This window comes from Erythrolamprus reginae, chromosome 9 (assembly GCF_031021105.1).
Source record: "Erythrolamprus reginae isolate rEryReg1 chromosome 9, rEryReg1.hap1, whole genome shotgun sequence".
NCBI lineage: Eukaryota > Metazoa > Chordata > Lepidosauria > Squamata > Dipsadidae > Erythrolamprus > Erythrolamprus reginae.
Window position 1 is genome coordinate 8,995,947 of NC_091958.1, and position 12,816 is coordinate 9,008,762.

Sequence of the window (12,816 nt, forward strand, 5' to 3'; positions counted from 1 at the left end):
TGGGATGGAAGTCAGCGGGCTTATATTCGGCTTTGATAAAAGCTTATTTGATACAGCCTTTGTGCGTCTGGGGTTTTAAAATCCCGTAATCCAGAATTTATTTTGGAAGGCACCAGATCAAGGCGAGCGCTGGTCTACGATTTCACATGGGAATTGCCTTTTAAATTTGCTTAGCGGTGTTGCAATGCCTCCGTGCCAATTAAAAGAATTCGAGTTAAGACATCACATGTTGGCGGTTGCAGTGAAGGCAAGGAGACTCCGTTCTTCCTTCACAGCGTTTAAATCTATTAAATGAACTTCACATTTCAGTTCCCCAATGTGGCCAAAACTTGTTTGTATAAAATGTGAGACGTTAGATCATCTCAGCGGCAGTTCTGAAGTTGGAAACAATGCAGTTGTTTTGCTTCAGTTCTGGAGACCTCACCTGCAAAAAGATATGGATAAAATTGAACGCGTCCAAAGATGGGCTACAAAAATGGTGGAAGGTCTTAAGCATAAAACTTACCAGGAAAGACTTCATGAACTCAATCTGTGTAGTCTGGAGGACAGAAGGGAAAGGGGGGACATGATCGAAACATTTAAATATGTTAAAAGGTTAAATAAGGTCCAGGAGCATAGTTCCCTCTAAGCTGAGCAGTGAACAATTGCTCACTTAAAAATCATCATCAACTCAGAGTTTTCCAAACCTGACCAGAAGCCGAGAGGGAAAGAGTGAGAGGGAAGGAGAGAGAGAGGAAGAGAGGAAGAGAGAGAAACAGATAGAAAAAAGAGAGGAAGGAAAAGAGAAAGAAAAAGAATGGGAGTAAGGAAGAGAGAAAGAAAATCAAAATCTAGTTTGAAACTAGCTCAACTTTTTAAGTGGCATTTTGATATTGATAGAGTTGCCCTATTATGAGCTCACTGTTATAGACACACAGTACAGTATTTTATTTTGAAATTCTCTGAGGCAAAACAGGGTGGGTTTTTTATTTGTTTGTTTATTTATTTATTATTTCTGTGCCGCCCAGTCCCGAAGGGACTGCCGCTCAGACACTATACTTTTCCGCCCCCCCAAAAAAAAATTTTTTTGAGGGAACACGGTCCAGGAGGGAAGTGTTTTTAATAGAAAAGTGAACACAAGAACAAGGGGACTCAATCTGAGGTTAGTTGGGGGAAAGATCAGAAGCAAGGTGAGAAAATATTATTTGACTGAAAGAGTAGTAGATACTTGGAACAAGCTTCCAGCAGACATGGTTGGTAAATCCACAATCACTGAATTTAAACTTGCCTGGGATAAACATATATCCGTCCTAAGATAAAATACAGGAAATAGTATAAGGGCAGACGAGATGGACCAGGAGGTCTTTTTCTGCCGTCAATCTTCTATGCTTCTATGTTTGTTTCTATTATATATGCCTCTCCTGATAAACCCCTAATGATTGTAGGCCAGGCCCCCCCCAAACTTGGCAACTTTCCGAGAATTTCTTTCCAAACTGCCTGTAACTATTTAATCACCAAATACTTCTGCCCTTGAGGGGCAAACGTTGCAAGGTTATATTTTGGATTTCACAAAAGCTCCTTGTTCATTCTTCTGCGCTGTTTAGCTGTTATATTGCTAGCCAATGCTAAGTATCTAGTATCAAAATAAAGCACATATAGGAAAAAACAAGATTCTTTAATCCCATTTCTGTCATGTAATTTCTATACCCTCAAACCAGGAACCCCATATCCATAAAGGCCCTTTGAACATCACATTAATAATATAAGCAGAATCCTGTATGTTGGTTGGTCTCTTTAGCACTTGCATTTTATTGAATTTTTTAAAAATTAATTACATTTCTTAGTGCTTAATAAACATCGTGTTGTCTGGTCTATTCAATTTGCTTAACAATACTGGTTACATTCTTAATCTCCATCCCTTTTTTTCCAACCACTGATAAAATAGATTCCCTGTTTGATAGTATTCTGTATCTTCTTTCTGTTTAATTTTCAACGTCACTCCATCCATTTCTGCAGAGTCTAGTTATCTTCATCTACCTCTTTATCTTGCAGTGTTTCTTCATTTTTCCATTGTGCAAATATTTATTTATTTATTTATTTATTAGATTTGTATGCCGCCCCTCTCCGTAGACTTGGGGCGGCTCACAACAATAACAAAGACAATGTAAGAACAAATCTAATAATTTAAAAAACACTAAAACCCCCATTATTAAAAGCAAACATACACACAAACATACCATGTATAAACTGTATAGGCCCGGGGGAGATGTCTCAGTTCCCCCATGCCTGACGGCAGAGATGGGTCTTAAGAACTTTACGAAAGGCAAGGAGGGTGGGGGCAGTTCTAATCTCCGGGGGGAGCTGGTTCCAGAGGGTCGGGGCCGCCACAGAGAAGGTTCTCCTGGGTCCCGCCAAATATAATCCTCGCCACTGTTGCGACATGTCACATTAAATACATATTCTTTCCGATCTAATTTTCCCGATATTATACCTAATAAAAAATGGTTCAGGTTTAAAATGCTGTGAATTTGAAATCCGCAAGTCTTAAAAGTTGCTAAGATTGGAGCCCCCTACCTTCAATCATTGTATGTGTTAAATGAATAACCTACTTCAAGCAGCTGCCGTTTGTAATTCATTTTGTGACTCGAGCTTAGAAAAGCAAGAACATTCTTCTAACAATATCTCTACACACAAGACACACATAATATATGTACACTGGCACACACACAAAAGCCATGTTTATTTGGTAGCTGTATGCTGCCTTTATATGTTCTCGTGGCAGCTGCCCTTATTTTTTCCCCAAATAAGGAAATGAATAAGGGGAAAAAATCCATATAGGGATGAAATTAACTCATCAGTCTTAAATGTGCTTCCCAGCTGGGGCCGTGGTTTATATTAGCAAACCTCTGTCGAGCTATAGTTTCATTTTTTTATTACCTGTTTCTAGGACTTTCACGCCGCCTCCCTTAAGCCCATCGATTCTGAACTATTTGTTCAGAATATTTTTGTTATCTAAGCACATTTTTGTTCTTAAGAACTTGAGGTTATACTCTTTAACTTCGGGCTTTATACATTTTCCCACAAGGGGAAATCGATTAGATAGACAGATAGTAGATAGAAGATGATAGATGATAGGTAGGTAGGTAGGTAGGTAGGTAGATAGATAGATAGATAGATAGATAGATGGATGACAGGTAAGTAGGTAACATTAGATAGATACATAGAAACATAGAAGACTGATGGCAGAAAAAGACCTCATGGTCCATCTAGTCTGCCCTTATACTATTTCCTGTATTTTATCTTACAATGGATCTATGTTTATCCCAGGCATGTTTAAATTCAGTTACTGTGGATTTACCAATCACGTCTGCTGGAAGTTTGTTCCAAGGATCTACTACTCTTTCAGTAAAATAATATTTTCTCATGTTGCCTTTGATCTTTCCCCCAACTAACTTCAGATTGTGTCCCCTTGTTCTTGTGTTCACTTTCCTATTAAAAACACTTCCCTCCTGAACCTTATTTAACCCTTTAACATATTTAAATGTTTCAATCATTTCCCCCCTTTTCCTTCTGTCCTCCAGACTATACAGATTGAGTTCATTAAGATAGATAGATAGATAGATAGATAGATAGGTAGATAGGTAGATAGATGACAGGTAGGTAGGTAGGTAACATTAGATAGATAGATAGATAGATAGATAGATAGATAGATAGATAGATAGATAGATAGATAGATAGATGGTAGATGACAGGTAGGTCAGTTAGATAGAAGACAGACAGATCGATAGATGATAGAAGATGATAGATGACAGGTAGATAAGATAGACTAGATAGATAGATAGTTGATAGTAAATAGAAGAGATAGATTCTATTCTATATTCCAAGTAGTATATTTATCCTGGTTGTTATCCTCTTCTTGCCTTTCCATCTTCCAGCACTGGGTGGCGCTGCTTTCCTATGGGAAAAAAATAATCCCATTACACATATAGTCCTCGATTTACAACCGCAACTGAACTCACTGGGTGCTTTCTAAACTCAGTTGTTTTTTTTCAGACCTTTCATTACCCAAACTTGGTAATATCATCAGTTGACAGAACATCACCAGACTCCCCCTAAGCTACAAATAAATTCTCCTTTATCGTTAATAACTTCAAAACCCAACTAGTCCTGCCTTTTTGGGGGACGCTGGCCCTGCCATCTTGCTGTCCCTTGTGCAGTGTCCATCCCATAGGAACAGAAGATTGACGGCAGAAAAAGACCTCACGGTCCATCTAGTCTGCCCTTATACTATTTCCTGTATTTTATCTTAGGATGGATAGATGTTTATCCCAGGCATTCAGTTACTGTGGATTTACCAATCACGTCTGCTGGAATTTTGTTCCAAGCATCTACTACTCTTTCAGTCAAATAATATTTTCTCGCCTTGCTTCTGATCTTTCCCCCAACTAACTTCAGATTGTGTCCCCTTGTTCTTGTGTTCACTTTCCTATTAAAAACACTTCCCTCCTCAACCTTATTGAACCCTTTAGCATATTTAAATGTTTCGATCATGTTCCCCCTTCCCCTTCCCCAAACTACGGCCCGCGGGCCACATGCGGCCCACTGAGGCCATTTATCCGGCCCGCCAGTGAGTGACAAGAGCACAGGGAAAAGAGAGAGAGAAAGAAAGAAAAGGGAAAGAGAGGGAGGGAAGGAGAAGTGGAGAGGAAGGAGGGAGGGAAGGAAGGAAAGAAGGAGAAATTGAGGGAACAAGAAAGGAAGGAAGGAAGAAAGGAAGGAAGGAAGGAAGAATGAAATGGAGGGACAGAGGAAGGAAGGACTGTTTTGGGGGGGTGCAATTTTTTTTAAGTTTTCTCTCAACATACATTCAAACAACACAGTGTACCATCTAATTTTCCATGAATAAAATGTGGTATTTTGTTAGTAACTAATATCAATCATCAAAAAAGTTGCAAAAGGTTTTTTTTCTAATTTTGTCATCCAGTTACATTCATTTTCTTTTAATTAAATTCCCTCCTTAATGTTCCTTCAAAAAGTGCAACACCAATTATATTTCTAACTTATTAACCATTATGCCAAAGTGCTTCCTTCTTTCTTTATACATTTTTCATAAGCCAAGAAAACCTTGTATAGCCAATAAGATGTTAGCAAAAGAAAATTAAAAACAAAACATAAACATATATTAATTTTAGATCTTCTCCCCCCTCTAAATAGTATGTTCCCATTTTGTTTTTTACTTTAAAACAAGGTATGTGCAGTGTGCATAGGGATTTGTTCATAGTTTTTTTTAATAGTCCGGCCCTCCAACAGTCCGAGGGACAGTGAACTGGCCCCCTGTGTAAAAAGTTTGGGGACCCCTGCTCCAGACTATACAGATGGAGTTCATGAAGTCTTCCATGATAAGTTTGATGCTTAAGACCTTCCACGGTTTTTGTAGCCCGTCTTTGGACCCGTTCAATTTGATCAATCTCTTTTTGTAGGCGAGGTCTCCAGCACTGAGCACAGTACTCCAAATGTGGTCTCACAAGTGCTCTATACAGCGGGATCATAATCTCCCTCTTCTCCATCACTGAGTTGGAGTTTTAAAAATCCACTCTACTCCGGTCTGAACCTCACCGGATTCTCCTTTCTCCCTCCACCGCCCCCCTTCCTTTCTCCACTTTCCTAAATAGAAACAGCTAACAATCTGCAGTCATTAGCAAGGTCAGGATGGCCCAGGGGGAAATGATTTTGAAATAGACCCTTGGAAGACTTTTTTTTTTTAAAGGCAGGACATTTCTTGGCCTTGAAAAGGTCGCCTCTTTGCAGAGATGCAGGACGCAAAATCTCAATTATTTTAGGGAAGCCGGTAGAGAGAGTGACCTTTCTCCTCTAATCCATCCGGAGGGAAGCACCTTTTGAAATGTGCCAAGGCTTTTGCTGTCAGAGAGAGATGAGGGCTGTCTGGGGGATGCTTCCGCAGAGGAAAACGTGCGTTTCCATTCTATTTCTATCCAATGGGCAGCTTCGTGGATGGTCTTTCCCGATTTATAACGGAGAACAGATTTAGCCGGGCTGCCGAACTGCTCTTCCGCCGCCGATTTCCTGGTAACACCTCTGTGCTCTTATGCTAGTGTCCAATTCTACGTTGACTTGGAAGATCAATGAAAAGGTAGGTGCTAAATTTGGGGCAGGTGGTTGAGAATAGATTGGCGGGGAAGCATGTAGATTTTAAAACTGAACTGTGTTTTATTAGGTGTAATATCGGGAAAATTAGATAAGAAAAAATATGTATTAGAAACATAGAAACATAGAAGACTGATGGCAGAAAAAGACCTCCTGGTCCATCTAGTCTGCCCTTATACTATTTCCTGTATTTCATCTTACAATGGATATATGTTTATCCAGGCATGTTTAAATTCAGTTACTGTGGATTTACCAACCACATCTGCTGGAAGTTTGTTCCAAGGATCTACTACTCTTTCAGTAAAATAATATTTTCTCATGTTGCTTTTGATCTTTCCCCCAACTAACTTCAGATTGTGTCCTCTTGTTCTTGTGTTCACTTTCCTATTAAAAACACTTCTCTCCTGGACCTTATTTAACCCTTTAACATATTTAAATGTTTCGATCATGTCCCCCCTTTTCCTTCTGTCCTCCCGACTATACAGATTGAGTTCATTAAGTCTTTCCTGATACGTTTTATGCTTAAGACCTTCCACCATTCTTATAGCCCGTCTTTGGACCCGTTCAATTTTGTCAATATCTTTTTGTAGGTGAGGTCTCCAGAACTGAACACAGTATTCCAAATGTGGTCTCACCAGCATTCTATATAGCGGGATCATAATCTCCCTCTTCCTGCTTGTTATACCTCTAGCTATGCAGCCAAGCATCCTACTGGTGCTAGGTGCTAAATTTGGGGCAGGTGGTTGAGAATAGATTGGCGGGGAAGCATGTAGATTTTAAACCTGAACCGTGTTTTACTAAGTGTAATATCGGGAAAATTAGATAAGAAAAAGTATGTATTGAATACGATGCGTCACAACCCAAATTGCTGGAAATGCAAAAAAAGAAATAGGCACATTCTACCACATGTGGTGGACTTGCCAAAAAGCAAAAACAATATTGGAGCACTATATTATTAGAAATTACCCAAGTAGAAATAGAATTTACCCCAAAAGGCTTTTTTATTAGGAATTTGGGACAACAAGTACCCCAAAAACCCTCTTCATATAATAATGCATGTAATTACTGCCGCGAGAATAAAATATGCTCAAAGTTGGAAAAGACAAGACACTCCATCAGAAAAACAAATAATAGAAAAAAAATTTAGCTGCGCGGAGATGGATGAGATGTCAAGAGATATCAAAGGTATACAAACAGATGAAGGAGATAAACCATGGGATAAATGACATTGCTGGATCCAGAATAAAATGATACTAGGAGAGGGCAAAAGACACAAAGCTACTCAGACAACTTCAGACATAAGCTATAAACCCTAATGTTCAATAAGATAAAGGGACTTTATTTCTACTCTTTTCTTCTTATTTCTGTTCTTTTAATGATGTAATTAAACAGGAATCTAATCGTAATATATGAGAACTGAAATGGGCTGTGATCTGCAATGTACAATGAGTTATTTCTACTTTTTTATTGTATTTGAAAACATAAATAAACTTGTAAAAAAAACAACACTAGCATTCAAAAGAAGAAGTCCAAAGGCAGAGGAAATCTGACTGATAATGCAGTTATCTTCATGTATTATGTTAACCGCTGTGGTAGCAGAGTGTCCTTTTACACGGCCCATCTGTATTTAGAGCTGCTAATTAAGGGAGGAAGGTTGGAGCTTGTTTGTTCCAAACCAGCTGCCAGATTTCCTAACACGGACCTTTGCTGTCAGGCATGATTGTCCTTCTCCCTCTGCCTCTTTCCTTCCTTCCTTCCTTCCTTCCTTCCTTCCTTCCTTCCTTCTTCCCCTTCCTTCCTTCCTTCCCCCCTCCTTTCCCTTCGTTCTTCCCTCCCTCCCTCCTTCCTTTCCCTTCCCTCCTCTCTCCTTCCTTTTCCTTCCTTCCTTCCTTCCTTTGTTGTAAGGAAACCTATATCTCACTGAATGAAAGGATAATGTGAGTGATCGCCCTAGGCAAAGATATATGTATCAGTGAGTCAAAGTAAAATCTGGGCTAATGTTTGAATATGCAAATGCAGGTAGACCACAATTAAACCCAAAATTTCTGTCACTTAGTGAAACATTTGTTAAGTTAATTTTGTCCCATTTTACAACCTCTCTTGCCACAGCTGTTAACTGAATCACTGCAGTTCTGTTACTCAGAAATGGCACAGATTGATCCTTTGGTATTCTACACGTACCTTGTGAGTTCTACCGCCAATTTATGCTTGTTCTTAGATTGCGTACAGCCTTGAAATACACTGCTCAAAAAAATAAAGGGAACACTCAAATAACATATCCTAGATCTGAATGAATGAAATATTCTCATTGTGAATACTTTGTTCTGTACAAAGTTGAATGTGCACAACAGCATTTGAAATTGATTGTCAATCAGTGTTGCTTCCTAAGTGGACAGTTTGATTTCACAGACGTTTGATTTACTTGGAGTTATATTGTGTTGTTTAAGCCGTCCCTTTATTTTTTTTGAGCAGTGTACATTGTCTCTACATGGTGTATACAGGAAAGGTGGCTCTTCTCACATATCTCGTGAGAAACAGACAAGGCTCAATCTGAAACTGCTATTTCCTCAGCCATCTGAAAAGTTTGTCTTTGAGATGGCATTCGATAGGGTCGCATGTTCACTGTTATGGATTCGATTTGAAAAGTAGCTGAAATCTAATTCGGTGGGCAGCTCATTTTTGACTATGGGAGCAGATGTGGTGTCACTACGGAGCTGCCAACATAAGCTTTGTTCATGCCCTTCCCTACTTTTGAAGTGTTTTTTTTTTTTTTTTGAGAATTACACCCGATGCATTGCAAAGCTCTCTAATTTAATTTAGGTAGGATAATTCTCTTATCCTGAAAGTAACACTCCTGGGCATTGTCTCTGGTGTGCGCAGGTTATGAAAGGGCTTTCGTGCAATAGAATGGGGAGTCTCTGTAGAGATTTCATTAGTCCCGTCAGCACCAGTGCTCTGTGCCATGGCCCCTATCAGCCAATTCAGGAAGTGAGCTGTAGGAATACAGATAATCACTTGGCCTTCAAGATAAGGAAGTGGTTGAAATGCCTGGTTCAGCAACAGATAAAGGAGGCTGTCCATTCCAACAAGATCGAGCCAGGCTTCCATTCCCCTCCATTCAGTCAAAAGCTGGTGGGCCGTCCTTGGGGGTCTGCCCAACGGGTGCGAGGGGACAGCAAAAAGAGAAAAAAATGGGCACCCTTTATCAGAGTTCTTCATTGCATAAGTCCCTCCATTTGAGCATGGGGGGTTCGTGTGTCTCCGATTACATCAAGAAATTTGCGGTAAGGAAATGTCTCTATTTATTTAAGTTTTCATTCGAATCGTCTTTTTATTAGAAGGGTGAAATCATCTCGAGTGATGGGTGTGCGCACGAGTGTGTCAAGATTTTACCTGCCTTGGTTTTCCTTCCATGCTTTAATTGTTAATATTAAGAAACAGAAAGTCTCGCAGTCCTTTGTAGTTTTACCTGGTCAACATCAAACTGACCTTAGTGTGGTATTTTTAAAAAGCAAAGGAAATTTTAGCATGTAGAATAGATCAATGTACGTGGTTCATATTTCCAGATAGCTCTCCAGATAAAGCTTGAAACAGGGAATATGCTTGTATATATGTATGTATGTGTATGTATACGTTTAAAATTTATTTAAAACTACTAAAATTATTTAGTTTTCATTAGTCCTCTACTAATTTTGTCAGAGTACTAAAATCCCCACTGAAGTTAGATATCGCGATGGCTGTTGCCTCTGTATTTATAAATATACCTTGAACTCACATTTTTAGGACAATTCTTTATATATAGAGAGGATATAAATATGTTCTTTATTCAATTCAATTCAATTTATTAGATTTGTATGCCGCCCCTCTCCGAAGACTCGGGGAGACTATATATACAGTATAGAGAGAGTATATATATATATTTGTTTCTGTAGATTTTTATGGGTACAGGTATGAAGGTCTTGGCATATTCGGGTTTCTTCCTGTGTAAGTTTCAGAGATTCCTGGCAACGTTTCGACGAGTTCCCACTCGTTATCTTCAGGAGGGTGTCTTTGGCTTTGTGCTAGGGCGAGCAAAGCAGTATAGCAATATACTCTTGTTTATATTGTAGCTATGTTTTATATTACTCTATTATTGTTAGCCGGGGCATATAAATGCTACTAATAAATAAAGATATTGTGAGCCGCCCCGAGTCTTCGGAGAAGTGCGGCATACAAATCTAATTAATAATAATAATAATAATAATAATAATAATAATAATAATAATAATAATAATAGAAGATTGAAGGCAAAGTGGATAAAGAAAAGACCTGGTCATGGCTTACAAGTGGAACACTCAAAAAGGAGACAGAAGGACTAATACTGGCGGCACAAGAACAGGCCATTAGAACAAATGCTATCAAAGCCAGAATTGAAAAATCAACAGACGATCCAAAGTGCAGACTCTGTAAAGAAACAGATGAAACAATCGATCACATACTCAGCTGCTGCAAAAAGATCGCACAGACTGACTACAAGCATAGACACGATGCTGTGGCACAGATGATCCACTGGAACTTGTGCTGGAACTACCATTTCCCAGTGGCAAAGAACTGGTGGGATCATAAGCCCGAAAAAGTGGTCGAAAATGAGCAAGCAAAACGACTGTGGGACTTCAGACTTCAGACTGACCGAATTCTGAGGCATAACACACCAGACATCCTGATTGTGGAGAAAAAGAAAGTATGGATCATCAACATCACAATCCCAGGAGACAGCAGAATTGAGGAGAAGCAGCTAGAGAAATTAGTGAAATACGAAGACCTAAAAATCGAGCTGCAACGACTCTGTCATAAGCCAGTGAAAGTGGTCCCAGTGGTACTTGGCACGCTGGGCGCAGTGCCAAAGGATCTCAGTCGACATTTGAAAACCATCGGAATTGACAAAATCTCCATCTGTCAATTGCAAAAGGCCGCTTTACTGGGATCGGCAAACATAATTCGCCGCTACATCACGCAGTCCTAGGTGCTTGGGTTGGGGATGAAATACGAAATCCAGCATAGTGATCTCGTTTGCTGTGTTGCATTGACATAATAATAATAATAATAATAATAATAATAATAATAATAATAATAATAATAATAATAATAATAATAATAATAATAATAATAATATAATTCTGATAAATCAGCAGAGGCACCTAAGTAATTCAACAGCCTACTGAACAGTGAATAAACTGAGGTTCCACCTGCTTCTTTTACCAGGTTAGCTGTTGTGATCAGATTGCTGATAACTTTTGCCCCCCACAACTGATAAATTATTCTTGTGTATGCGAATGACGTCAAATATAAATGTCAGAGAGAGAGAGAGAATTGGCAGAGGAGTGTGCCAGGCTGAAATTAGAATGTGGGAGATCTGGGTGTCAGAGCGGTCTGACTTTAAAAGTCCACTTGGGCAAGCTAGGTGATGTTGAAGGACAAACATTTGGATGAGTTAAGGTGAAGAAGATGTTGTTTTGTGTCGGGAGGCTAGGTGGGAAGTAAGAGGGGCTGGGGGGGGGGAATGCGGGACCCTGGATAAACTATGCCAAGATAACAGCTGGGGCAGAACCAGGTACCACTGCTGATAAAGGGGGTTGCTAATCACAGCTATTTAACTTAGGTGGTTAGAACATTGATTGATTGATTGGATTTGTATGCCGCCCCTCTCTGAAGACTCGGGGCTGCTAACAGCAATAACAAGACAGCATACAATAATAATCCAATACTAAGAACAATTAAAAACCCATTATTATAAAAACCAAACATACATACAGACATACCATGCATAAAATTGTAAAGGCCTAGGGGGAAAGAGTATCTCAATTCCCCCATGCCTGGCAGCAGAGGTGGGTTTTAAGTAGCTTACAAAAGGCAAGGAGGGTGGGGGCAATTCTAATCTCTGGGGGGAGTTGGGTCCAGAGTGCCGGGGCCGCCACAGAGAAGGCTCTTCCCCTGGGTCCCGCCAAGCGGCATTGTTTGGCTGACGGGACCCGGAGAAGACCCACTCTGTGGGACCTAACTGGTCGCTGGGATTCGTGCAGCAGAAGGCGGTCCCTGAGATAATCTGGGCCGGTGCCATGAAGGGCTTTATAGGTCACAACCAACACTTTGAATTGTGACCGGAAACTGATCGGCAACCAATGCAGACTGCGGAGTGTTGGTGTAACATGAGCATATTTGGGAAAGCCCATGATTGCTCTCGTAGCTGCATTCTGCACGATCTGAAGTTTCTGAACACTTTTCAAAGGTAGCCCCATGTAGAGAGCGTTACAATAGTTGAGCCTCGAGGTGATGAGGGCATGAGTGACTGTGAGCAGTGAGTCCCGGTCCAAATAGGTTCGCAACTGGTGCACCAGGCGAACCTGGGCGAACATGCTGTGCTGCGAAACATACACTGCTCAAAAAAAATAAAGGGAAGACTCAAATAACACAACCTAGATCTGAATGAATGAAATATTCTCATCGAATACTTCGTTGTGTACAAAGTTGAATGTGCACAACAGCAGGTGAAGTTGATGGTCAATCAGTGTTGCTTCCTAAGTGGACAATTTGATTTCACAGAAGTTTGATTTACTTGGAGTTATGTTGTGTTGTTTAAGTGTTCCCTTTATTTTTTGAGCAGTGTATACAGTAATCCCTCGCTACTTCACGGTT

At 39.9% G+C, this 12,816-nt stretch overlaps 1 protein-coding gene across 1 annotated transcript in view; it reads left to right on the forward strand.

Annotated features, from left to right (window-relative positions):
* Positions 1 to 5,737: 5,737 nt before the first annotated feature.
* The window catches only part of MYLK3 (myosin light chain kinase 3), a 40,396-nt gene continuing 33,317 nt past the window's right edge, over positions 5,738 to 12,816 (forward strand). The window contains exon 1 of the mRNA XM_070761640.1: positions 5,738 to 6,130. Coding sequence (XP_070617741.1) covers positions 6,086 to 6,130 — 45 coding nt within the window. The 5' untranslated portion in view covers positions 5,738 to 6,085. The remainder of the gene's footprint in view (positions 6,131 to 12,816) is intronic.